This window comes from Stigmatopora nigra, chromosome 12 (genome assembly GCF_051989575.1).
Source record: "Stigmatopora nigra isolate UIUO_SnigA chromosome 12, RoL_Snig_1.1, whole genome shotgun sequence".
NCBI lineage: Eukaryota > Metazoa > Chordata > Actinopteri > Syngnathiformes > Syngnathidae > Stigmatopora > Stigmatopora nigra.
Genome location: NC_135519.1, coordinates 8,584,589 through 8,612,555, shown reverse-complemented (window position 1 = coordinate 8,612,555; position 27,967 = coordinate 8,584,589). Strand labels below are relative to the sequence as shown.

Sequence of the window (27,967 nt, the reverse complement as noted above, 5' to 3'; positions counted from 1 at the left end):
TATGTTTGATCACGATTGGCAGTATTAGAAATACTCATTTTCCCAATCTTATTTATGCACATTCTATTGCTATGACTGACATCTACATTTTTTAAAAATATTTATTGTAAAGCTCAAATCAGTAAACTGACAAAAGGGGCACTTTAGTTAAACTAAAATACGTATTTATTTGGCATTGACATTAAAATGTTTCTTGAGATATTTCTGTGAAATAGTTGGTCTCATCAATAAAAAAAATTGTACAAAAATTGTGAATTGTGTGATGTTGAGTATGACAGTCCCTTGTCTCAAAACAACAACAAAAAAAGAAAAACAAACCGATAGTGGTTCCTCTCTAGTGAATAAGTCCCTAATTACCATTCAACTCAATGTATTTAAAATAAGAATTTACCAATTGCAGATACTATTGTGTTTTTATGTGCAAATCATGGTTTGTCAACTCTTCCAGTGTGTACACAAGAAGAGTAACTAATTCAAAGCTAAAGGTTTGGGTGTGTCTTAGAAAGCAGCGTGCAGTCTGAGGCCAAACTTCCATGTCCCTCTACTTGGGAAAGACCGTGACCACGTCGTAGCCCTCGGGCGGGGTCATTCGCTCGCGGGCGTGCTTCTCACAGTAAATCTGATCCTCCACAAAGAAATGTCCTTTCTGTTTCAGGTTGACGTCACAGTCTGTGCAAGTGTAGCACTCGGGGTGTCGGAACTTGTCACGCAGCTTTACCAACATCCCCCTGTGTCATAAAAGCAATACTTCAATCTCCACTGCAAGAGGAATTACTGTGTAAGACTCAACTTTGACAAGCTATGAAAAATTTGAGCTGACAACATTTACACTGATTTATTCACAGTATTTTTGTAGGATTATATATATTAGTGCCAATGTATACTTTTTAGTTAAGCAGTTTTCACACTGAATTTGACAATTTAGGGCAGCAACAATTGCAACAGATCAGTAGTGGGGGGGAAAGTTATTTTATTGGTTGTTTTACTAGAATGACCAACTTTTGGTAAACTTACCACTTGCCGAAAGTAATTCTTAAAGTGATAGATATTACTAGAATATGTGAAGACCTCTAACAGTCACAGAACATTAAACATCTCCCATGAAATTGTAAATAAACAAGATAAAAAGTCATCTTTCTCTGGACAACAAGCCCGCAAAAAAAGACTGGCCACTTAAATTTAATTGGTGTCAATAGATCATTCAATGATAGCTATCTCAATCGAAATAGATTTGATAACCAAAAGTACAATTCCAAACTAGCAGAGCTGCAATACAGCATAAGAAAAATTGTAGTAGATGCTCAATCCAGATGAGTTTTGTGTGTACATTAAAATGTGAAAAAGGCTTAAATACTTACACAACTCCTGATCCACACTTGTCACAGACAGACAGCTTCTCTGTATTTCCAACAGAGGAGCCAATCTTTGTTGTAGGTGCTTTTACACTCCTGAATCCTGAGGGTCTGTCAGAATTGCCTACAAACAACCATCAGTCAATTATATGGAGACCAGTTGTAAATGTTCTATTTACAGGGAGTAGGTAACATGAATGAAACATGCAAACATTTACTTCTTCAAAACAGATTGAAAAGAGAGGAAAAGTCACTTGGAGGAGAAAAAAAGTGATCTGTACCTGTTTCAAGAATCTCCTGAAGCACCTTGAAGGAAGCAGACTGTCGTGGGGGCTCGTCTGACTCCTGATTCTCTTGCAGCATTTTGTAGACTTCCGAATCTTCAGCTGTTGGTGGTCGCTTAGTGGACTTGGATGGATCTGCAGCTCTACAAGGAAAGTATCAAAAAAATGGATGCTTGTTTGAACCATAAACAAAAGATGGTGTCATGTGTTGTTGACCCCATCATTGTACAAGTTTGTTCTCACATGTCAGGCTCGTTGATGGTCGTCGATGTTTTGACTTCGTCCACAGCCGAGTTGAAATTTTTGATGTTTTCGGTGGAGTATAGGCCAGCCGGGTTGTTGTACTGGTTGGTCACAACATTGGAAGCAAAACCTGAGAACGGTAGAGCACTCCTGTTGTGGGCGGAGCCTATTTGTTTCATTTCCTGCCAAATTCAGAAACAAGGATGAGAAAACTGTTAGTGTTGCACCCATAGAACACTAAAAAGATGTCAGTGCTATCAGCGTGGTAACATGGCATGTCCAAGGTCTAGTTTCCACCAATTGGTTGCCCTACCCAAGATGGCTGCCTGCTATGCACGCTACAGTTAAAAAAACGGAGGGCTTGTTCTCCTCCCCAAAAATTATAGACATCCAATCGTTTGGCATATTTGTTTAAATTAATTAAATATTAAATCAATAAAGCATTGACTTTTATGTGAATGTTGCCTCTACCAAGATGGCTGCACCGAGACCATTTTGGTAGGTGCGAAGAAAGGTCAAGCTTTTGCCGTGAATTGGAATATTTCTTGGTATCGGGAGCCAAAAAAAAAATGATTAGTAAATGCCACACAACACTTTTTTAGGAAAACAATGGGCTCATCAAGCCCAAGGAAATGTCATAACAAACAGACAGAGAAAAAGCAAACCAAATGACAGATTGACCAGGTCACACAAAAGTATAAAATATCAAAAAGGCATCCAAGTGACAAATGGCATACAAGCATTCAACACGCGTGCTGGTGACAAATGTGCACAGCAACTACTAGACCGTGTGGCCTTTGGACAACACACATCCGGCTGGCCTTTGCTTTCCACTCAGTAGGCAGGAACCGAGCGAGTCTGACGTCAGAGCTTGGCAGATAAAACTACTGTCGTCTAGGAAACCTCCTGTTAGGAAGTAAACAATGACTTCATCGTTTGCCGCAGGGGTGCGGCGAGGACAACGTTCAGACTCGCAGAAAATTATACGGCTACCAGTAAGTTGAATGCGCCGAGTTTCTTTTAAATGGCTGATGAAAGCGAGTCATTGAGCAATCCCTAGTTTACAGTCCATGTTGAGTCTGCGGACACGCACCCTTGGCTCTGATGCAAGATTCATCTTGTAGGGATGTGATTTTCCTTCTTCTGATGACAGCGGCGACCACAACTTATTTTCTGATCTGAAATTGAAGGAGAGGATAAAGAATCTTCAGGTACAATAGTAGCCATTTTAACCCTTTTGGGGACAATGGCAACTAAAGTGACAGCTATTTAAAAGTTTTTGTACTTAAAGCCTTTAACCTTTATAGTGTAAGTGGAATATATAAAAGTACTTTAATATTAGCATTTTTTTATTGCTATTGCTTTTTAAAACCATTCAGCATTATTTTAATCTTCCCATTATAAATGAATGCATAAATTAATGCAAAAGACCATCAGAAAATTGCACAATTGCGCCAGTCAAAATGGGTTGGATGTCTATCACTGTCAATAAAAATGTCTCAGGCTGATGTTTCTTATAGTAAAATATTACTCTAAAATTATGGGACAGTGCCCGATTTCCAATCACACATTTTCTACGGTAATAAAACCCATTTAGAGAAATGTGGGGTCTTACCTGTCAATAGAAAGTGCCATCTCCTGTATACACCCCTTAATTTTGTTCTGTGCTTCCAAGTGAGTCATGCTGTTTGTGGCTTCACCATCAATAGCCAAAATCACATCACCAATACAAAGGTTGGCCTGGGCTGCTTTGCTTCCGGGTGTCACCTGCACATGAAAAGAAATACTTTGTAGAAGAACAATTTCATTTCAATGGAATCTTTCACCCGAATTACTCCCAGCGAAGTGGACCCTCATCAAGTGACTTCAACGCGTGTTATTGTTTACAGTAGACACCGAGCCGAAGTTGCCTGACCTGATGCAAATGATGCCCTGGAGACAAGAAACTTTGGCGCAGCTCAGGAATTTGCAATTATTTCAATGGGTGAGGCGAACAGAGTACTGAAACACCCAAAATAGAACTGTCATTTTACTCAAATTCTTAGAGCCAGTGAGAACATGACACTACTACATATATTTAGTAGACTCATTAGTCATATTACAAAATACAAAGCCCAAATTATGGAGTGATATCAATTTGATGAGCAAGCTTATCCTGTCTACTCTATATTTCGAAATTCAGCGCTGATTTGGCATTTAAGAAGCCCTGGGGTGAAAAAATCTGTTCTAGTCAATTTATCTAAGTTCATATGTCGAGCACTACTTTACTTAAGCCTTTACAAAGCATGTGACCACTTATAGTAATTGAAAAACAAACAAAATAAAGACTTGGTGTCTATATAAACAAACGTGGATGTCACTTTTGGGTCAAGTAGGCCAAAATATTAACATTTTGTATATATGTGTATACCATTTTAATTTAAGAAATCAAATTAAAGTAAAACACAAATAAACCAATATAACATGCTTAAGTCAATTTAAAAAAACTAATAATGAAATCATTTGGACTAGGATGGCTTGCATTTTGCTGCCATCCTTCCCAGTCCAAATAAATATGGCATCTATCTTAAATGGGTGTTTTTAAAGGGTTTAGCTGTCAGATTAATTTATTTTCTTTGTGATCCAAAACACATGTGATGCCATCTAGCGCCTTGATATTCGATCGGAAATATAGTTCAACTTTATAACACTTGTAACATGATTTTAACCATCGGCACGTGAGTTAAAATGCATTCTAGTGACAATTTACTAGAAATTTGAGTTTAACCAAGCCATGTGTTACCTGGATAGCGGATTCCCATCTAAACTTACCCGAGAAATAGTCAGGGGTTGCTCGAAGTCTTTTCCTCCAACTAATCTGAATCCCCATGGCCCGGGACCTTGAACCACTATCCGCAGAGGCATAACTAAAAAGTTCCGTACAAGTTGATGTCGAGGAGCGTCAAGTATTTGTCAGGATGTCTGTCTGTCACTTGCGTCTATTTCCTCGCTCTAAGTGACCTGCGAGGTGATCAATGGTCGGGAGGGGCGGAGCCTCAGGTTAGTAGGACGAAATGTATTGGGAAACCTTCATTTTGTCCAGGAGAATCCCAAGATCGTCTATTGTGCAAAGTGCGAGTCTCCGATACTACTACAGGCAAAAAAAAAAAAAAAAAAAAAAAACACAACAGGACATCAAGTGATGTAGGGGTCTCAAACTATTTTGGGGGCCATTACTTGATATCTAAATTGTTATTTTTTTCATTTCAAATTAATGTCAGTTTTCATGGAAGTGTCATTAGGTCAGTTGTCCAAGTGGATTTGTTGGCTAAAGTAAAATAATTCAAAAACATTAAATTTGTTCAAATCCTCTATTTTAAGGCTTTTAGTAACATTTTAATCCACCTATATTTTTAATTATTACAAAAATAAAAACAGGGAAAACAGTTAATATTCAGCTTTAAATTAGTTTTACTTTTTTCTCCCCAATGCACTTATTTAACTTTAAAAGGGTGACAGAAAATGATGAAGCCTTGATAACTGTGACTTAGAAGATTGGAATTCTTCTAAAATATTGGAAATGTTATTTTTTTGTGGAATATTTGATGTGGCCTCCTCACCCAACGCACCCAAAATTACGCACTTGGATAAACGCGAAGGCGTCATTGTATAAACAACTGCCATGGAAAGACTCGAGAGCGATATCACGTTCAAAAGCGATCTCCGACGCCCCGTTTACAACAGTAGGCTTTCCTTGATGTCGGTGCCGTGTTACACGCAAGTTTACCATTTATGGTAGAGTTTAATTCCAGGATGTGGAATGTGCCGCTCCCAAAACTTGAATTCCTTCCAGCATTGCTGCTGAAGTGGAGTGGGAAAGCTTATGAATGATGACTGAATCAAACATTTATGCTGAGTTTACTAACACAGCTTGATTCCTCAATTGTCTGAAGTTTGAAGATCATTCCAACATTCCAAAAAGTATATGCAAAACACACTTTTAACCCTTTCAGGGACATGCAAGACATTTAACCCTTTACATAAATTTAAATAACTTATTTTTCCAATTATTAATTATAATGGATTTTCCCTACTATTTCTTTCAAATAATATACATATATCTTCAAAAAATTTAACTAATTCAATGCCATTGACAGCGATATATGTTTTAAAATAAATGATAATTTCTGCTTGAAAGGCTTATTAAATACTGCATAACACAGCCACAGCAGTGTATAGCGTTTTATTCTAATATTGTCAATGTAACAACACTGCAAATGGAAGCAAACAAACCAAACTCGCTGCAGGTTTTGTGTTGCACACACTCAATCATAACATGATCAATATATATGGAAAGCACTTAGTTGCTCTTTTGAAAATGGACAAGTTCCAAGTGAACATACTCCCAATACAGAGACTAGAACTAAATTGGGAAAGCATGACAACGGAAGAAATTCTACAGAAACATTGCAGGAATACTCATAAATGAAAATGAGGCACAATTTTGCATTAAACGTAAGGCATTTTTGAGCTGACAAATGGCAGAGAGATGTTCCTATGCATCAAACTTCCTGTGCTCAGTAACGTTCCACACTGTGACAAAATCCTTCAGGTAGATAAAACGCTGCACATGATTAAAAGCTTCAACCGAAGCTCTGATCAGATGCAGTCTATTTCTTATTTTACATATTTACAATCCTTCTTATGCAATCATCTTTCATCATATTTTGCATACACAGAATCACATTCATATATCGTACATTCATACATCCGGTGATGTGTTACGATGCATTAAAATGACAAAAGCATGTTGTTTTTACACAATAATGTTCCTGTTGCTTTGTAATAAGAGAGAATGACAGATGAGTTGGAACACAAAACATTGGATGAGCTCAATTGATATGAAAACTTAAAAAAAAGAAATAAAAACAGGTCAACAGCAGAGAATAAATCATGCTTGTGTGATGTGACAAATAATGTTGCACCGATACTAGTATTGGTACCATTTTACCACTAAAATGCTGTCATCGGTTTTGGGGAGTACTAATGGTAAATATCTTGTTGCCCTACCCAAGATGGCTGCCAGCTACGCATGCGGCCATAAAAAAAAACGCCTGTTGCTTTTGTTCTGATAATAAAAGTCCAATTATGTGTTAAAAAGATCTATTTTGCTGTAATTGAATCCATTAAAAGTGGAAGAATGGCAGCAAATAAACGGTAATTCATTAACCCAACCAATTCCAATGGACTAGATGGTAGCTAATGAGTTAAACAGCTATTGACCAATCCGTGATTACTTTACATTCAACTAGGTATGCAGAAATGGTGCATGAAAAAAAAAAAACGTGGCATGGGTACACTATTGCCTACATCAGTGCAACACTAGTAAAAAAATACCGCAACATTCTCTAAGTAATCGTATGCAGGCACACTCATAATACAGTTTATTGTAGTCATTGTGATAACGGTAAGGAAGAAACACATGATTTTTGCCTCAAAAAGCACACATCAGTGAGGGCGAAGTGCAGATTGCTACTTGTTAAATAAATGTTTTTAAACCATATCATGTGACACTCATCACTGCACAATGTATCTAATATGATGTAATGCAATATCCTTCTATAGTCTGTATAATACTGAAGGGCTACTGATAGTCTGGCAATGTTTGTTAGCTATTTACTCCAAAACACTTATATAGTATAAACATTGACTGTTTATCTTTTTTAAACTGCTCACTTACTGGAGCAACAAGCACTAAGAATAACTCTAAGTACGTAGTAATATACAGGTTGTCAAGCATAACACAGTCTGTGAATCGTAAATTTGAGAAGGACATTGTTAGGTTTGCAGTATTTATAAGGAGGGTTAGGAAATCACAGTCAATACACATTTTTGGATTATATTGTGATTTTGACTGGTTATATGGTGCTATGGTGTTGACTACACTGTTCCAATCAGTTTGGGAATCCAAACTGATTTACAAAAATATCTATCCATGTTCAAAAGGCCTCTTAAATTGTTGTACTTTTACATTATTGATAATTTACCGTATTTTCCGGACTATAAATTAAACTCACGAGCGATTTATATAATGTTAAAATATATAATTTTGCTTTGTTGGAAATGTTACTAAACCCTGGCTGACCATGGAGTAAAAAAATATCCACGATCGGTCGTGGCAGGACACTCTTGGCTTGTGAATAGGAAGAGAGAAAGATATATAAAATTTGATGTCATTTTTTTTGTCGTTTCAATTGTTTAATTTAATCCTTTAGGTTCTGTGCGCATTTTCATTTCCATCCATTTTTATACTGGAGAGGTAGTTTTTTTAACAGAAACATTTCCACAGCAATCTGGACAGTCTAAAATTAGAGAGTTGAGAGAAGGAAGCTATGAGACCTGAGCGAAGAATCAACAATGCAGGAACACCTGGTAGCCAGGCGGAACAACAATTTGGTCACTGGAAACTAGTAATCGAATGTGACGCTACTAGTACAGCTAAATTAAGGTAACGGTACAGTTGTGGGATACCAAAACTGTCAGTGTATATGGCAGTGTACAATACAAATGTTAGAAAAATAGCAGACGACGTGGCCGTTATTGAGCCCAATTGCTGTAAAGTTGTAGCGAGCTAATCTGAAAGAATCTCACATTTGCATTAGCACTGTGAAACTGTGCAATGCCAAGTAAGGCAACAATTTATTTCTTGTAAAGTAATACCAGTTGACTGTGTAAAGATACTTGGCAAATGACATAGATTCGTGCACTAAAATGGGAACTTTAGTCCAGTGTGAACTTTTTATGTTTTTTTTTGCTGTCATGAGGCATTTTTTATATAAACACTGGAGCAACTTATAGTCCAGAAAATACGGCAGGTTGAATCTCACAATGCTTTATAAAAAAATAAAAATAAAAATCACCATTTTCTAAGAGACACTGTTATCTTTAAAATGTTGATGATTAATCCTGTAGTTATTTGGTTTGGCTGGATTTCCCCAAATGACCAAACAGGATTTTACATGCTACCACAACTGTTCTATGGTCACAATGACGAGAGCAGTTTACCGTGCTATGTGTCAGTAAACATGCTTTAAAATGAGGTATAAAATGATAAAAGTGTCAGAAAATATTTACACAGTTGTCCTCTCTTATCACGAGTTATATGTCATTGTTAAACATGTGCTTCAATTGTGTCGATTGAGAAAAACAGAAGGCGGAAGCACATTTGGAAAAACAAAATCAAACATGCACACGTGAGATACTGATTTGGAAAAATGTTTACACTGTAAATATTCTAGCAGTGCTACCTACCAAGGATTAAAAAAAAAATGTAAATCCAGTTCTGGTAATAAAATCTATTGCTTCATTCATCTTCTGGTGTGCTGCTTGATTTAGTTTGGGGTGCTACATAAACATATGATGTGTAAATGACATGACGTGATTGGAAGCTTGCATCTGCAGGATAAAAATATCTTGATATATATATTTCCATAAAGAATATACTCAAGGAGAACAGCATGTGTGTAAAACGTGTATACATCATGCTGTAGTTTGGGCATTGAGCATACTATACAAGGACTGTGCAATTTTACATTCTTAAGAATGAACTATAATCAATTTGGATTAATGATAACCCTACCACACGTCCAAAGCGTGACAGGCAAAAAGTGTGTTAAAGTTGCTCTACAGTTTCACCTCCTTTACGTAATTCCCCGGAAAAGTTCCAAACCGATTTGTTCTTTTGGACGTACCTGGAAATAAAGAGAATACAATCACATTGTTAGTGTGTTTATTCACACAACACAAAGAACATTATTGAAAAAAAAAGTCCGCAAAGTCTGTTTTGATCATTTTGCAATTGTTTTAGTCACCAAAAATGACACAATATGGCAATGAATCAGCAGTTTAAGATCTATTTGAAAAAAACAATCTCAGAAAAAAATACATAGAGGTCACACATATTTTAATGCATTTGTTTTTTTTGTCTATTTTTAAAAAAAATATTAATGGATTTTTGAGGAAAAATCACTTTAATTAGACTTATATTTCATATTATACTTGTATTTTTTTTACTTTATGTTCCGTATTTCTATTTCAATAATATACCCCCCAAAATGTATACTTCAATTAAATCATTCCCTTCGCTTAAAATCATTATTGCATTAGCTTTTTGCCAATCTCTATAAATATTAAACAGACACTACTAAAGATTGTTCTTGTGCGCCACAAGTATGAATGTATAAAAAATGTCCTCAAAAAATTAAGGAAACTAACAAAAAAAAATCCGAATTCATGCATGAAAGGGTTAAAATGATTCACATCAGTCGGCAGAAGCCCAATATGGACGCATACTCTACGACACAGGAAGACTGACTGCATTCTCTAGGAATGTGAGGCCTGCGGTACATACCAACAAACCAGCCGTCATCGCATTTCTCCATGACGCTGACGAGATCTCCCTCCTGCAGCTCCAGCTCGTCTTCATTCTGTGGCGCGTAACTGTACAGAGCTTGGAAACTGGAGCGGAGCAAAGGAGACAGACACTAAGACAGGGTGGACATTTGAGAGCCATGAAAAAGTATCAATCAAACCAATGACAAATCAAATCCACCATATGGCTTTGCTTTCTTTCTTTTTTTTTTTTTTTAGAATGGGTATTCTTGAGTGGGGACTGCATCAGGAAAAAAAGTTCTTTGTTTTAAAAGCTTTGGTTTTACTTTACAAACACATTTGAATGTAGCCTATGGATTAAAAATGGCATCATCTTGTTCATTAATGTTTCAATAACTTCTAACTGAAATGGTTCATTATTTTCTTCTTAAATTTGCCACTTGACAAAATGTGCCAACTAATCCAAATGAGTATTTTTAAATTACAACATATTGACAGCTAAATTCAAATGTGACATTAATAGTTGACATGACAATTAAAAATAACTTAAAAAATATATACATATTTGATTCTTTGAATTGGCTCAAACATGAGGAAAAAAAGTATATCATATTTTTGCAGTAACACCGAAATAGTTTAATTTCATTGAGCCAGAATCAGCAGTTTGCTTTTTATATTATATCATTTTTTTAGTAAACACTCTCTAACACAATACATTTTATAGCATTGCATTGCCAAGATCTCTACCACCTGCCCATATATTGAATTGAATACATTCATTATCATTATACAAGGATACTTAGATTTAAAGCTTTGATTATTTTAATATTCAGTTTTTTTATGTGCCTGTAAGTACTGAAGCAATGCTATGCATGCTTTTATGTTCACTTCCTATTACAGTACAGTCTTAATGACCACACGACGCCATAGTTCAAACCACAGTAGGTTGTTATCACATGCAAATGTACACATTTATGGTCCTACTTACATTCCACCGTTGAGATGGCTGGGCTCTGGACTGCTGCTTTGGGACAGGGGTTGCTGGGAAATGATGACAGATTGTTTACTAGGGTGGGAGTGCAGTCTGTGAAGTGCGTCGAGAGTGTGCTGGGACAACTTGCTGCAGTAGCTCACTGAGATCTCAGTTATATTCAATATTTCATTACACACTGCCTAGTAGTAGTAATAGTAGCAGGTGAGTCCCAGGAGAAGTTTAGGTTGAAACGTAGGGGAGTGAATGAAGGTGTTAAAAGAGTGAGGCAGATAATTGGGGCAGGAATGGAGGCCCAATACGTAAAAAGAGGAAAGGGAAGTGATCCGTTAAAAGCCACAGAAGAGCAGGTGAATGTGGAGACCAGGAAGGAAAGCATGGAGAAGCAAGACAGCAATATGAGTTCATGTGAAGGAAAAATGAATTATTAGTGTGTAGTTATTCTGAAAATATATAATTTAAATGCAGCATTAAAAAAAGAAATGGATGCAGCTGTTAAGATTGCAGTTATATTGTTGTGGCAATGTTCAATGGATGAAAAGGAAGGATTCAAACTGTATAGTTTTTAAATAAATATGTAATTGGTTCAATTATTTATTCTACAAAGTCAGACATAATTCTGGTTAAAGATCAACTGAGGAAGACACTTACCGCCAAAGAGTTCACGTTGTTGTTGTCATGGATATCAAACAGCATAACAGGGCTTCTGGAGTTTCGGCCGTGGTAATCAATGTCGTTTGGCGCGGGCTACAAGACAAACAACATCACATTACCAGTTAAGACCACCAAAATAAGAGTTTACATCCTTAGCTTACCCCCGTAGTCACATATACTGTATGTCCAAGGAATTAGCGGTTGAACAAAATATCAGACTCAGATGCATAACATGACACATCATAATGAGAAAAATAAGCACCAATCTCAACTATTGTGGGTTAGTTGCACACGGCATGCAAACCTGTACCAATAGCACGTAGTTGAAATGAAGTTCAATTTATGCTAAAATAATGGTCAGTACAGTTGCGAGAATATTACTATGAAAAAAAGAGTAGAGTAAAATAAAAGCAGTACTATTGTGCTTCCCTAATTGTAAATGGTATCATATTTCTAATAAACTAATCATTTCCTCCTTTACCATGACTCCTAACCACACTGTCATTTTAGTAGTGGAACATTTAGACCACTGAGATAGAAGCTGGAAGTAAAAAAAAAAAAAAAAGAAAAAAGAAAAAGAAAGCCTTACTCCCTGAGAACATAAAAGTGTGTGTGGCAACTGAAACTATATTTGGACTCTCCTCTCAGTAGTCAGCACGCTTGACTGCAATAGTTTAAAAATCTACATTAAAGGGGGCTAAGAATGAGAAAAACTGGTTGTACATATGCACTTTTAACATTCATTTGCTGTAAAAAAAAAAAACTGTTAACATGTAGTTCTATTTAAAATGTTTTTTTCTTCTCAATTTGGCAGTAAGGGTAAAAATCTGGCAATCACACAAGCCAGTATTTTACCAAACGTATTTAATTATTTTTGAAACGATTCTTAAAGTAGTGTGATCCAACTGCCAAAACACTCATGTTAGATCAAACCTTCCACACGCAAATGTTAGCCGCACTACAACAACAAACACTTATTGGCGGGTTCCCAAAATCCCAGAGTGAGCCTGAATTCTATCACGGCACACCATGCACAAGGTACCTCTGGGGGGCTATTTTGTCTGTTCCCAGTGGCGGCACAGCTACTTCCCCCGTTACCCTCTGCACCTTCCAGCCAGCCTTCCAACACCGGCCCACCACAAGGGCTAATGCTACGCGAGAAATGCGTTGATGGAGGGGAAAGCAGGAAGCCCTCCCCTTGAGGAGGAGTGAAAGTGAGGTAAGGGGTGGCAGAGTTGGGCCTGGGTGGGTACGGCGGGGGTAGAGGGGAGGCAGATGGCGAGGTCATGGGAGAGATGCAGTATGGGCTGCCGGTGATGATTGGCACGGGGCTGGCAGAGTAAGGAGGGGGCAGGTATTCGCCACAGCGGTAAGACACAGAGGGGAGAGGGGGCAAGGGGGGTGTCGGGGCGGCAGGTGGGCTTCCGCCTCCCACGGTCAGAGAGATCCACTCAGAGGACACGGCGTGGACTTCAGGGGACACAGAGCGGCAGGGGGAACGAGGGAGGGGCAGCGGCGAAGTGGTCAGCCGATTACGATACAACTTTACGAGACGAGGGTGTGAGAGGAAGAAAATGGAGGGGAAAAAAAGAATGAGAAAACTTGAAAAGACTGAAGAATGAAAATTAAAAGACGGTGTGAAGGTGGATGTAGATGGAGTCAAAGTGTTGTGTTGGTGGTCCTTACCTGAGGGGAAGCATTAGTGCTGCGCTGTGGCGAAGAGGAGAGAGGAGGGTCGGGGTAATCCAAGCCATTTTTCACACGCGGTCGTTTGTGCACTTCGACATAGGTGACAGGGAAGATTCCTTGGCGGTTTGTGCCTGAGATTTTGCCTTCATACCAGTTCTCGTCTACTCTCCGAATAAGCGTGATCCTTTCTCCCTGTAGTCATTTTAGAGCAAAGGTGTCAAACTCCATTTCCATTGTGTGTTTGTGTATTGTAGGTTGAAGATGTGTTGACTTTGTCATACCTTTCTGAAAGACATCTCCACCACCGTATCTCCTGCAAAGTTAAAGCGAGCAATAGCATCGCCATATTCCAACACTTGCACTGGTACACTTTTCTTAGGCTGTGCTTTCTGAGTGGGGGGCAGAAGCTGCGCAAGAAGACATAGCAAATCTAAGTGATTTCGAAAAAGCTTCTTAAAAAGCAAAAGAAATCCCTTAATTAGGAGCTCAAGTACCTCAACGTAACTCCGAGGGAAAATCCCAACTCTTCCATGATGCTCCCCTTCATACCAGTTCTGATCCACCTGTCTAATGATGTATACGATGTCTCCCTTCTGAAAAGGTAATTCCCTAAAAACATACCAGATACATGCAATACTAGTTAATGTGTGTACTGTATGTGATTGTAGTACTACAAGTATTGCATCAAGTGAATGTATTAGGATCACAACTGATCACATTTACTTACTTTAGAGTTTCTGCTCTGAAATCGAAGCGTGCCATGGCTGGAGTTCTCTGTGTAGACACACAATGGCAAAAAAAAAGGAATGGTGAAAAAGAGAGAACATTCTGGCATAACGTTGTGGAGTAGATATTTGAAATGTATGTTATAGTTAATACATTGATTCAAATAGAAGAAACTCCTAGGAGGATGGACTATAGTTGCACAATACTGAAATATAAAACATATAAACTGCATTATATTTCTTCAAAGTTAAGATTCTACTCATCATGTTTTATTGTGGAACATATCAAATTAGCCAGTTGGGATTTTTCTGTGAAATATTCTTTCAATTAAAAAATGATTACTACTACCTTTTGTTCGAAAAACATTTTGTAGGCAGAAGACAACCCTCCGAATTTCCACTGGAGTTTGACTCATGCACTAACAGACAATGCAGTCACTGTCTTTTTCCTGTTTGCAACAGACTGTATTTGTACCTCAATGCCTGATTTCCGTTTCTCTGTGTTATCTGTAACGTTGAGCAGGTCTCCAAAGCGCTCATTGGTGATGAACTGGTGACATGTTGGGACGATGCCAGTATGACGCCTGGACGCAATGTCAGCTTCTTCCTGTTCCCGCTTAAGCCGCCGCTGCTCCTCTAACATTTTCTGCCAAGGAAACAGACTGGACTGTTTTTCTGTTCAGATAAGCTTAAACTGTGACACAATAATAGAGTTGTTTAATACAGTTCATTTTCTTCAGGTTTTCTAACAATGTGACTGTCGATAGCAGTGAATTAAGGCAAGACAACAGTAAGAGGTCAAGAATATCCTAACCAAAATAGCTCAATTTATCATTTATTTACTTAAAAAAAACTTAAATTCTACACAATTTCTTTGACACCCTTGACTTTGGACACCCTTAATATAGATAGTAGTAGATGGGGCATTCCAAAATGGATTATTTTTTATTTTAATAACAATAATAATAATAATATATTACCTCTTTGTCTCCATGGCGCCTCCTCAGAACTTCATCCTGGCTTTCACCATGTACTGGGGATGGGTCTAATAAAAAGGAGCGAAAAAAATGGTTATACATAGTGAGAAATGTCCTTCTTAGAAATATACAAGAACAAAACATTGTAGAAAAAGATGATATTGCAGTCAAATCTCGGATTCCAATGAGAAAAACTACAAAGAAAATCATCAGTGAATTAATGATCAAGGCACACATTGAACAAAGTCTACTTCAAAAGCCACCCATGCCAAACTTCATTTAGCATGCATGAACAGAAAAATGAACACACAATGATCAAATGTGTTCATGAAGAAAATTAAGAGATTCAGGAAACTAAAATGTGCAACCTAAACACATTTAGGTTGTAGATGTACGATATATGTTTCTTACCTTTATAACTAAAATGCTTGATACGCTCTATTCCCTTTAGTATCTCAGAAAGGGTCAAAATAAACATTTTTATATACAGATGAACCTGAATAAGCTTGCCTGAACCTCCTACAGTCACTCAAATGCTTAGATGGAACCATATTCATTCACATTGGAATGGAAGATCATCAAGCAGCACACGCAAAAAATGGCATGGAAGTCTCACTGTCACTTCGGAAAAAACAGCACACAGAATTAAAACAGATGTGCGTGCGTTGAAACGGGAGACAAGGTGAAGAGTCAAGCTCAATGAGTGACCACAGAAGAAGAGAAGATGACAGTCGTGATGGAATGGAGATAGCCACCTCTGTGGTGAGCTGCCAGGGACCGCAGCAGGTTCCCGTTGCTGTCCAAGCCCTGTCCATTACTCAGCTGCTCAGAGTTGTCTCCGTTATTCAGCCTTTCCAGGACCTCCAGGGAGGATAGACGCTGAGGTATGGAAGGTCTGGGTTCAGGAGAGGTGCAGTGAATGCCTGTTGTCACCCTGGTTGCTGAAAGTGTCCTCCGTGGCGGTTGGGATTGGAAGTTCTTCCGTACCCTGAATGGGGCGGGGCCCATGAGCAATAGATTTCCAGGCAGCAAGGTCCTCTTCTCCGTAGGTCTTTTCTCCCGATGGACGGTGGCTTGCTGTCTCTCGTGCCGGAGGATAGTAGTGAAGCGGGTGTAGGAAGCTGGACAGGAGCCTTTGCATTTTGTGGGTTTCAGGGGGAAGTGGTGGTGGTTTAGATGGTGGAGATGGTGGTGGTGGACTGGGTAAGACATTGGGGGCAAGTTGGCGGGACTGCGACCGTTCTCAGGGGAGCACTTCTTGAAGACCTGTGGAACTTCTGGATCGGCGGAGGAAGTTGACTCGACTCTAAAAAGGTCTCCGTCATTCTCTACGCTTTCAGAGCCAGATGGCAAGGTTTCCTCTATCTCCTTTTCGCCCGCCTCCACAGGTGAACAGACATTTGTCTGGGATGCGTCGACCACTGACAGACTTTTGGCTGGCACCGCATAGGGCGGGCAGAGTGCGGCACAGTGTTCTGGGCTGCGGTCGGCGTTGGAGTTCAATGCAGGCAAAGATGAGGAGCGACCGGGTGTCAAAGTGGACTGTCGAATGAACGTTTCAAACTCGGTGACCCGTGACAACACCGCGTCACGCCGAATGTCGGACTCTGACTTTTCGCCGCCTTGCGTCTTCGGCGCTTCGAAGAGAGACGCCAAGTTACGGACGCTGCCTTGGGGGCTGCTATCCACTGAGCTGGGCCTCTGGATGTGATGCATATTCCGGTACAGGTTCGAAAATTCGGATGCACTTCTCTTAACTGTAGGGGGATTTTCCAAGGAGTCTGAATAGCCAAAGCATTCTTTCTCTGTCTCATCATGGTCCAGATCGGTACACGTGTACAGATCCTCGCAGCTGTGTGCCTTTGGATGCCTCGCAGTGTGTGTCCTGCATTCTTGGGTGTCACCAGCAGGCGGCAGCAACTTGGGTTTGAATTTGGATGGCAGGATTTGGGGTATGCAGGCTTTGGCAGCAGAAAGAGGCTTCTTATTCTTACATTGGTTAGCAATTGCGTTACCGGGGGGAACCGATTGACTATTTTTAGATGAGCAGGGTGAATCTATACAGCCATTCCCACCTTTATAATCCACTGGCAAGCATGCAGGACAACAGAATAAACAACATATTAGATTACAATGGTCACATGTTCACACACAAACACACTAAAGCAGAATTAGCCACATTTCTAAAGTAAAGAACTAGATTAAATTAAATGAAGCCATGAGGGCAGACTTGATGCAGTTTACATCAAAGTGTAGAAGCAGAAAAGAGTAAGATGGAATAAATTTCCTCTGTAAAAATACTAAAATAATTGAAAAATATTGAAGGATCGCATGAAAATGAAACAAAGTGTTAACAATATTCAGTGAAATGTTATGCAATGTTGAAGGTCAAGGAATCGGAACTGTGACTGCAGTATCAATAACAGCATTTAAAAACGCCTTACCAAGTTACCTAACATTTTAATCCACATTGCCCACGAATGCAGCACAAATTAGCAGAAATATTTTTTTTTCAAGCCCAACATTTGTAAATGCTGAGTAATGATACTTCCTTGCTCTCTTGAACTTGACGTTGTGATCCAAATGGGAGCAGGAAATGACACTTTCACATGCTGTGTGACACACGTCTGCAGTGTAAGTGTACCATCTGACACTTCTCGTCTGCTGTGCTAATAAACACACAAGGGAGAGCTTTGCCTGATATTATTATAACTAAAGCACGTGGCATATTATCTGATTTTGCAATAAAACTGCTTTGGCGGAGTAGGAGGAGGCTGTGGTCTTTGGAACATTAAGACAAAGAATTTCTTTCATTCATTTAAGACAGTAAACAGTGACTGAGTCAATTGGTAAAGGTTGAATGGTGTGTTTGTCATTTGCATGGAGCAACAGATGCATTTAGAGAATCATCCTCTAAATTGACTTTGTATGGCTGCCATTTATCCACTCGATTTCTTTTAAAAGTTAGCTGTTCTTTAAAATGTCTGCATTGAAGTTGATAAAATGGGTTTTAACGTCATTTAAAATGAAGTAAAAAAAGTTTGCTTTGTTTATGTTGTAAATTTAATCTGGAGTTTGTGCAATTTCCAATTGTCTATGTTACATTTTGACATTTCTTAGACCATTATTAATGGGAAATCCACATTTTATGATAAAATCTAGCATTTCTTTTTTTTTTAGATAGTTACACTGTGTATCAGGAATATTTGTACACCTAAACTTTGCCAACTTTTCAGCAAGAGAAGGTGAATTATTTTTGCTTGCTAATTAATAAAGAATTGAAATGAAAGTGCCTTATAGCAATAGTAATTTATTTGGAAAGTTACTATTTTGGTAATTTAAATAAAATTTAATTACGTCCCATTTTGGGCCACAATATAAACATTTGGTATACAAGTCTAGGTGACTGACATGTCCCAAAATGGGATGTCTACATATGTAGATGCTTGCTTGCAATTATTTCCATTATTGGGGTGTTGAACCGTAATAATATTATTTTATGGTGACATGTAACGCAACATTACATGACTAGTGCTGAATCATGTGCCTTTTTCTCTGCCCATTCTTTCCCTTCCTTGCATTCCATCTTGTCTCCTCCCACAGTGTGTTTTGCTCTATGGCCATGTGCTCAGACATTCCTGCCTCTGACCTCACACTGACAGCTGATTTCCTCCAGCCCACCCACCCTCTGTGTCCCTCCTGTTTACCTCACCCCCTGGCCTGCCCTGGTTTTGAAGAGCCCAGCTCTTGTTTATCTCACTCATCCCTTTACATCCATCCCCTCCCTTGGAACACTTTGGAGTCTTGCCCTACCCAAACCTTCCTCGCGACAGGAGCGAGAAGGTGGAAAAAAACTCCCAAGGTTAGAATCCCGACTTAGCAAGCTTGATCTTTAACTTTTCCAAAGCAGATGTCCGGTAATGTTATCATCCATGTCATTGATCATAAATCAAAAGTGACTGGGGATGAATGCTGCGGGGTGATTGGCTAAAGATGTACAGACTCTCGCAGAACGGAAACACATGTTCATCATCAGTGCTGTTTTTTTTTCTCTTGCATTTTTTTTTCAGCTTATCGCTTCTATAAGCTTTTCAACCCAAGACTCACAGTGAAGTCCAACCCTAATTTCCATGCATGTTAATTGACTAAAAGTTACCTTTCGAGGAGGATGAGCTGCCATGGCGCTTGTTTAGAGCTCGTAGACCTTGTAAGGGAATATCGCCACCTTCCAGAACATTCTTGTAAACATGTCGGTCAGATTCTGGAGCCAGAGGCTCGTTTTCTGATGACCTTCCATCTTTCTCCACCTCATTGTGTCCAGAATTGCTTGAGGTGCTAGACAACAGGGAAACAGACATGCAATTAAGGTAACTCATCCGGAGGAGGAGTGGATTTGATGATAAACAGTCATACTAATTAGGCAATGGGTTGCCATATGGTTCTTATTTAGGATGTCTCGAGGTAATTCCTGTTTAGGGAGACGTGCAGGGGTCAAACTAATGAGAGGAACATGAGAAAGAGCAGAATTTAGGGGGAGTTCTTGGAGAAAGCACTCTCTAGCACGGATATCTTTGCATTCCGTAGAGGCCAATGGGACAGCGGTCTATAAATATTCTGTAGTGCAGAAGGTTTTAAACATTTTACTGCAAAAAGGAGAAAAATGGGACATTAACAACATTAACTCTTTGGCTGCCGGCTCAAGACGGTCAACCAATTTGGGAAGGGCTGAAAGTATTTAGTTAATGTACACAGTAAAGAAAAAAAAGTTGAATTTATGGTTTAAGTATTGTGATTGCCATTGATTTTATGTAAAATAAATATATACAATAAAGGGAAAACACACAAAGTGCTTCAGTGACAGTATTGGCTGGTAGATATTCGTAGATAAAAATCATGGTAGTAAAACTGTTGTTTTATGAAGAATAACAGTTAGAGTTCTTTAAAAAATGTCTGACGGGAATTTGACAGGAAACCTTTCAGAGCTTTAAAGTACAATTCTGGAAACCAAAGCTTTCAATATATTTGTTGAAAAGAAACAATTCAAACATCATTAATAGTGAATCAATCCTCTGAAGTTATTTTGAACACAACCACTGGGGGCCCTCGTGCCACACTTTGAGAACCCATGCTCTAGTACAGTGATTTTCAACCACTGTGCCGTGGCACACTAGTGTGCCGTGAGAGATCGTCAGGTGTGCCGTGAGAAATTATCCAATATCATTTTTTTTTAAATTAACATTTATTAATAGTTTTCTGCAAATATGATGTCATTGTCCAGTGTCCGTGCTGTAGTAAATATACTATACAGAGTGTCATTTTGTAAAATTTTTGGTTAGTGGTGTGCCACAAATTTTTCCAATGTAAAAAATGTGCCGTGGCTCAAAAAAGGTTGAAAAACACTGCTCTAGTATATCATCCCTTCCACCTGCATGGCATCTCATGTTCACTCTTATTCTCTTGCTCACGTGCCACTCATGGCGCTGCTCTATTTCAAGACAAACAGGGTCATTAAACTGACATAGAGTTTGGCATTATAGAAACATTCCAAACCTGAAATCTCACCCATTACTAAACATCTGCCAAGTCAGTTTTACAAGCTTGGACACCAGCACGCATGGATTCTTTACACTCCTTCTCACTACCTTGACAAAAAGTTCTTTCATAGCTGCTGGAAAAATATGAGAATTCCCAAATGCAGTGAGCCAATAAAATTATCTTGGCTTCTAGTGAGGAGCTTTGCGGTTAAAGTTCAGCTGCAATGTGAGATCCAAGATAACTTCTTGAGAAGGTCCTAGTAAACTCAAGACCATAAACATAATGGAAGCGACTCATTTTACTTTGGATGGAGGAATTAATTACCAGCACAAAGACTAATGTATGCTATGGAAACTGTCACATATCTTCGTTTAAATACCGCCTACACAAAAAATACACTTACAATAAAAAAAATAAAAAATAATAACACTTATAATCACATCATATTTCAAACAGACCCCAAAAGAGAAAACACCCTGGACTAAATATATGTGCCATTGAAGAAAGTGACTTCAAGACATGAGGTTTCCTGGTATGCTTATGTGTGAACCTCCACCCAAACAGCTAAACATCAAAAACCTCTTGCAAAATAAACTCACTCACTGTCATCGACAGTAATAAAGGTCCAACTCATTTGAACTGGGAGGGCAAATAAACAAATTTCAAAACTATAGAAAAAAGGGTGTTCCACACTCAATATACAGGAATCCCAATTTGAGCTTTAGAATGACAAAAGTCCCGGCTTTAACGTTTGTACCAGATGGGATCTAAAAAAGGGAGGGAAAGCTTTCTTTTCCCAGTGGATGCTTGACTTTTTATTGCCATCAGACAGGAAGCAAATGAGACAATGGAATAGGCTTTGCTTTAATATCAGATAACATCTTTACATAATTATCCAGTAGCTGGTTAGTCTAGCCAAACACTAAGTAAGTGATAACGGTTTTTAAAAATATGCCAGGGCCTGGGCGACTTCTTTCAGGTTACTTTCTTAAAATAAACTCCGAACAAACAATCTCTAACCCCTGCCTTGCCCAAAAATAAAGACAAACAGAGAACAGAGTGTTCTGGTAGCTTGCTGCCTAATTCAAAGGTTCCCATCAGGAAGCAGGAATCCCCCGCCGAGACTGACGTTTATCCCACCCAGACGCCCGAATAATCAGGAGCAAGTATTTGTGTGAGATTGAGAAGCGTGAACTCACTAGTTCTTCAGGTCGGAGGCTGTTTCCAGGGGACTGAAGGAGGGGGTACTCTGCAACAAACCAAACAAAGAAGTCATTGATAGATCCACAGGATGGTGTCCCCCCAGCTAGAACAGAGGCAGGCGCATTAGCAATGGCCGAGAGTCTCTGGTCGTTTTTCTTCTGCTGTTCACTGGTTGCCGTGGATTTCGGTCTCCACCTTAGCGTCTCTGGACTGCTCTTGGCATGAACTGGGAGAACGCGTGTGTTTTGGCCTGCATGCAAGTTAGAGGCAAAAAACGGCAGTGAGGAGAGTGGAGGAAGGGGAGTGGTGTGTGAGTGGGCGGATGGCTTTTGCATCAGTCAGGGGGGCGCCCAAGCAGGGAGGGGGCTGTCACAGGCTTAGCCAATGGACTGCTGTCTCCCGGTGAAGCCATCGCTTTTGTCTGGTATTGAGTCACTCTCATTACCTACCGCCTGAGCAGACCGGAGGACAATTAACCAGCTGCTGGTGTAAACAGGCCCAGTTACATACTCGCACTTATTTGATACTCAATAACACACTCAAGTGTCGAAAGACACAAGTTCCGGCAGGAAAATACACTTTAAGACTGATGCTTGAGTGGTAAATACGTGATGACAAGGAGAAGAGCAGTTGTAATCTGGGAAAAGTTAGTGGTTGGTAACCAGGAGCACTTTTGAAAGAGGCTACTAATTTTAGGTCACTGTTTCTGCTGCTTTGCTCCTCTCACACGTCACAGCAGGTAAAAATAACAGACTCCACATGGGCACTCTGAATATGAGCTCAAGTGTTGTTAGCAAATACGATTGCACAATCCCCACCGTAGCCTACTGCTAATACCGTGTCCACTTCGCCACCGTGGCGCTTCCCTAAACGTTGGCCAGACAAGTAGCATTCTCAACACCCCATTTGCCACAACATGCCTTTCTCCTTAGTTGCCAGGGTAGAATGATCATTAATAACCTATCCGAATAAATGCCTCTCTTTATACGAACAGGACATCACGCTGGCAGGTCTGTGTTCTGATCTATTTAAAGCTAAATGTTCCATCGTAACTTGGAGAGAATGCGTGTCATTGAATAATCTCATGCTCTTCCTCGCACCTCAATAGCCCTGAAGATCCGGCATACACGCTAGTCCTGGGCAATATGACTATATATTGTCAAAATGACAGAAAATGACGTATGGTCAAATATTCCTTCTATCGCCACTATGGGCACTTTGAATTATATATCAGAAAAATACACTGTACTCAACTTTATGGAGCAAAATTCCCACCATCAGCCATATAACATTAACATCATTTAAGATTTATCCTAAATTGCCCACACATTCGCAGCCTCAATAGAATGTAATTAAAAGTAAAGAGTATAATCATCCTAATCTGCTGATTCCCATAATGTCACTTGGCCTTTAAAAAAAAAAAAGCTTAAGAAAGCATCTGACTGTCATTACTGAAAATCCCAAGGTTTACAAAGAAACAGTTGCTAGACTTAAAAACAACACAAAACACTACACAATCAGTAAATGCACTGCTTTCAACATCATTTTTGACATTCGCCACATTGTAGTTAGAATTTCAAACGGAGACCCATTATAAGTCTGAACCCAAATCATTGTATCATTATGTTATCACATATAAGTAACAAATTGAGCAATACTTGTTTTTTTTTTTAATCACAACCCATTAAAACTGATCACAAAATATTCTTAGGGTTTGTCACCTATTTTAAATGTAACAAAGTGCAGTTTTTTTATTGATTTAGTTTTACGTGATAAAACCTGTCAGAAATCTGCTGGAATGTCAACTAAAAAATCTGAAGTTGATGCACATGATTTGTGGGCCCCACAAAATGATGTGCCCCCAGGCCCTGAGTTGGACACCACTGCTTCACATGAATCGAACTGGCAACTATGTGAGTCAACGGGCGATGACAAAGTTTCAGCGGGAATTCCATTTTTCCTAACAGGTGTCTCCAACTACTCAGAGGCTAGGCTCCTGTGTGCCGCTTTCGTATTCAAAATAGCGATCATGAGTAGGTCATGGTAACATGAATCCCATTCTTTCCAGCACCTTCTCTACATTGATATGTTCTCGTGAAAACAAACAGCACCCCCGATGTGAAATCTGCACCTCATATCTCATCTCTGCTAAATGATTAAAGGTAAAGGTTAAGTGAATAACAGAGGTTAAATATGAAAGCACAATGAGCCGGTGGGCTTACAATGTTGCCTCCTTTAGAGGATGCCAGGTGGCAGGCTTGCTGAGACAGTGTGGCAACAGCCCTCTCATCAGCATATGCTAGACAGATGGAGTCATATAGTCGCTTATATTGGGTGGGGGCAAAATACTCATCCTGTTCAGTCTTATAAATACTTCAAAAAGACTGCGTATCCTAATGTCAGAGTCTGTTATTTACGAGTCTACAATGTGTTTGCAATATCACAGTAGACACTCCTGGGTGATCCATAATTTATCTTTAAAAAAAAGAATACCACAGCTGTCAGTCAGTCTGACATGACTATAAATGATTAATATGCAATAAAAATGTGGAAAAGAAAGAGGGTGATGATTTTTTTTAATTGTAGATTATTGTAATTTAATCTTCAGATGAATTCATTTTTCATTTTCCAATCCAAAGAGTTCCATTTTTTATGTGCAAAAGTTATTTGTGAAACAACGTCAGTAAACCAGTATTTCAGAGTTTACAAAGATAATTAATGACTTGCTATTTCAAAAACAAGCTCAACAAGGATTGAGTTCTTTCAAGAACTACTACATATTATATGCTACTTTTCAGTAAGGCGTGGTCCTCCACAACACTCCAAGAGCTAAGAGCTTCACTTAACTCAAGAGTTTCTGTCTTGAGTCATGTCTGTCCCCAAGTAATCACGCACAAGTACCGATACGGTAATCAAAGTCCAATGAGTCTTAAGGTCACATACTTCTCATACCAGGAATCCCATTATAGTGACTTTGACATTAAACAGAAGCAAGACATCAGGCTGACAGAGGAAGGAAAGATCCTAAACCTCCTTCCCAGATTCCGATAATTTGGAGCTACCGGAACAGCAGCTTCTGCCACTACAGACCTATGAGCTCATCTGAAAGTCAACTCTGCCACCCCATATAAACCGGGATGAGGTGGCGTGACCCGACAAGGAGGAGAACATCTGCTCGTGACTAGCCGGCAAAAGACTTGGTGCCAAGCATGCCGAGGTGTAGATGTCAATAAACTTGCCTGGGATTGTACTGTACTCGATTGTAAAAAAAAAAAAAAAGGGAGTTGAACATTTAAATCTGTCAAACTTTAACGCACCACTGGTTGTACTCAAACCACATTTTGAGAACCATTCTTCTAAAGCAAATACACATTGCTAGGATATCTGCCTAAGCTGATATATGCTTACTCAGCTACAAAGGCATTCAAGAAATGCTGAGAAACACTTATGAAGGGAGTAAAAATAGACCCCAGTCAACTATTTTGGGCACAATTGAGAGGAACTGCTACATTATCAGGTGCGTTCACAGTAAACGAGATTACAGCGGCCAAGTGTTGTCATGAGTGACATTCCCTATGACCTTAATTGTCTTTTAAGTTTATGGATTTTGTGAGTGCATGTCGAAATCAGAGTCACGGACAGACATCAATTAAACATGTAGGTTATCACATGCAATTAAATATGATACACGGACATTTTAAATATAGCAACAACTTACCGCTTTGTCAAAATCCATCTCTGAAAAGAATTTATACCACGGCTCATTCTCTAAATCTACATCTTCCAGACATACATCCCGAGTCTACAGGGGCATGGCAACAAGAGGAAAAGAAGGAAAAAGACAAAGAGAAGACAGTTCAGACAGCATGGAATAACACACCAAGATAATGAGCTATCAGACATTATATCGTAAAGTTTTGCAAGGTAATACTTTATGGAGCCCTTATTAAACTCATTGCCTGTCATTGACAGTGCTTTACCTTCAATCTATTTGGATTGGGAGAGGAATATTCACTGGCAGGCTTCCCACTCCAAATAGATTTGATGGCTAGCACAACACTGGCAATGAAAGATGAACATTCACAGCCAGTACTCCCAGTTTGTCAAAGGCAAACAATGGGTTTAATACTTTAAACATCGATTTTTGACTGTCATTTGGGGTCCTAACCAGTATAAAAAAGTCACCTGCCATATAAAGGGTTAAAAAAACCCTAACCAATAATGCAATGTAATATTTTATCAACATTTATACCACAATAATGAATGAGCATGCAAAGTGGGGCAAGAGTGAAAGAAAGAAATGCATTCTATAGAATGCTAACTAAACAATAATCGTCAACCTAGAAACAACAGCAGCACACACACAAGTAATTCTAATATCAATTAGAGAACGTATGTGTGGCTATAAATCTGGTAGATATCACAGTGCCAATCAAGGTCTAAGCAGCAAATATTCACGTATGGACAAGGACGGCCCTCAAGGACACCACCTCTAAAAGGTTAGCATTTCAATTCCTCTCACCCCAAAACACATAGCACCCACGATTTGGCACCACTCGTAAGCCGATTTAGTCCAATAACCTTAAATTGAAGACGAACGACAATAGCTCCCCTTGTAAGCGATATCCCTCCCCGATGTAAAATGGGATCGTCTGTCAAAGGAAGAGGATACCCTTTAGGAATGCGCCCCACAAGGCGATTCGAGCTATGTTTCCTCCGATGCCGAAGATGCAGAGGTTGGCGGGGGGGAGTGGATGGATATAGGAGTGGGGTGCTGTCCACACAGCATGCAGTGAGAGAGTAAGTGATAGAGCGACATAGAGCGGGCGAGCTAACATACCGTTCTCTCCAGTTTCAGCACCGATGATTTTCCCGGCTCGTACTCAAAGATGCTCTTGGGCTCGGCGCGGTACTTCCTGGTGTCGACCTTTTTATCCGGGGGCTCCCACTCATTTCTGTTGAGAATTGAGTGTCAGGGTGGGAGAGAGAGAGAGGCAAGCCTCATTATGTAGTCACCATGGCAACCATCTTTGGCAAAGACATTTTTTAATCTAAACGTCATGACAATCCCCCCAGCAACACTTTTTTTACTTGAATGATGACAGAAATGTCAAGATATGAAATCTACATTTAAAGTTTTTTTTTTAAATCATTCTCATTGTAACACTTTATATATTTTATAGCGTGTGTTCAGGCATTGACTTTTTCGTGACTAAGGAGGAAAGGTCAGACCTCGACAAGTCATCCACAGCTTTAACGCTAATGCTTCCAATCTTCTAATCCTCCATCACCTGTTCTCCTTTATCACTCATCTCTCAACAAGCCCCTCCTCCTTAGCCAACTTCGATGTGCTTGTGTGAGTGTGAAGGTGTTAACGACACACATGAAGAGCAAAAGCGGATGCATGCTGTTAGAGTCACATGGGACAAAATGTTCGTCTTAAAGATGGAAAGCCAGACAACTGTTGGAAATACTTTTCCAGTGAAGAGTCCAATCTCAACATTAGCACTTGGCATTGGGAAAAACTATTTCTAGTGTTGACAATCTAGAACTGATGTCAAATTACCACACTAAAACAATGCTTAAATGCAGAGCATTCTACAAAACTGTGAAATAAATACTTCACAAATTACTAAATATTTTATGAAATAAAAAATAACCACATAAATACACTCACTTTATACCCCCACAATAACACACCTAAATTATTTTCGGGGCAATTTCATAGTATTTAACTTATTGCTTGCCATTGACAACAATAGATACCCAATTCCTTTAAACTGGGAGAACTGTGTGTTAACACTCATCTTCCAGTGAATAATGCCCCCGTCAAAATAATTTAGATGTCTAGTGCTGTCAATGGCAGCCAAGGAATTAATTAAATGTTTTATAAAGGGGTGGATAGTATCTTAAAGCTTTGTGTTATTTTTCAATCATTAAATAT

General features: G+C 39.2%; 2 protein-coding genes across 11 annotated transcripts in view; both read right to left on the bottom strand.

The window, feature by feature from the left end:
- Window positions 1-142: 142 nt before the first annotated feature.
- On the bottom strand, window positions 143-4,932 carry pdlim1 (PDZ and LIM domain 1 (elfin)). Its single transcript, XM_077730286.1, has 7 exons — window positions 4,691-4,932; window positions 3,495-3,646; window positions 2,973-3,057; window positions 1,880-2,061; window positions 1,634-1,779; window positions 1,359-1,476; window positions 143-728 (listed from the first exon to the last, which is right to left on the bottom strand). The coding sequence occupies exons 1-7, from the start codon at window positions 4,781-4,783 to the stop codon at window positions 542-544; spliced, it is 963 nt and encodes a 320-aa protein (XP_077586412.1). The 5' UTR covers window positions 4,784-4,932; the 3' UTR covers window positions 143-541.
- A 3,134-nt stretch (window positions 4,933-8,066) lies between these two features.
- The window catches only part of sorbs1 (sorbin and SH3 domain containing 1), a 32,668-nt gene continuing 12,767 nt past the window's right edge, over window positions 8,067-27,967 (bottom strand). For 5 of the 10 annotated variants that reach the window (XM_077729238.1, XM_077729242.1, XM_077729241.1 and 2 more), the window contains 16 exons: window positions 26,864-26,978; window positions 25,742-25,825; window positions 22,020-22,069; window positions 19,442-19,620; window positions 16,041-17,372; window positions 15,289-15,353; window positions 14,784-14,954; window positions 14,311-14,357; window positions 14,078-14,192; window positions 13,865-13,990; window positions 13,581-13,775; window positions 12,937-13,437; window positions 11,892-11,987; window positions 11,238-11,422; window positions 10,269-10,375; window positions 8,067-9,609 (listed from right to left, as the gene is read on the bottom strand). In XM_077729238.1, the coding sequence (XP_077585364.1) occupies window positions 9,542-9,609; window positions 10,269-10,375; window positions 11,238-11,422; window positions 11,892-11,987; window positions 12,937-13,437; window positions 13,581-13,775; window positions 13,865-13,990; window positions 14,078-14,192; window positions 14,311-14,357; window positions 14,784-14,954; window positions 15,289-15,353; window positions 16,041-17,372; window positions 19,442-19,620; window positions 22,020-22,069; window positions 25,742-25,825; window positions 26,864-26,978 (3,436 nt within the window). In that variant the 3' untranslated portion in view covers window positions 8,067-9,541. The remainder of the gene's footprint in view (window positions 9,610-10,268; window positions 10,376-11,237; window positions 11,423-11,891; window positions 11,988-12,936; window positions 13,438-13,580; window positions 13,776-13,864; window positions 13,991-14,077; window positions 14,193-14,310; window positions 14,358-14,783; window positions 14,955-15,288; window positions 15,354-16,040; window positions 17,373-19,441; window positions 19,621-22,019; window positions 22,070-25,741; window positions 25,826-26,863; window positions 26,979-27,967) is intronic. The other 5 variants (XM_077729244.1, XM_077729246.1, XM_077729247.1 and 2 more) reach the window with 5 other exon arrangements.

Coding starts and splice junctions, on each gene's coding strand:
- pdlim1 (XM_077730286.1), bottom strand. CDS start 4,783: ATGCCTCTGCGGATAGTGGTTCAAGGTCCCGGGCCATGGGGATTCAGA. Junction 2,062..2,972: donor ATCTTGCATCAGAGCCAAGG/GTGCGTGTCCGC, acceptor TGAATTTGGCAG/GAAATGAAACAAATAGGCTC. Junction 1,780..1,879: donor ACCATCAACGAGCCTGACAT/GTGAGAACAAAC, acceptor CTTTCCTTGTAG/AGCTGCAGATCCATCCAAGT.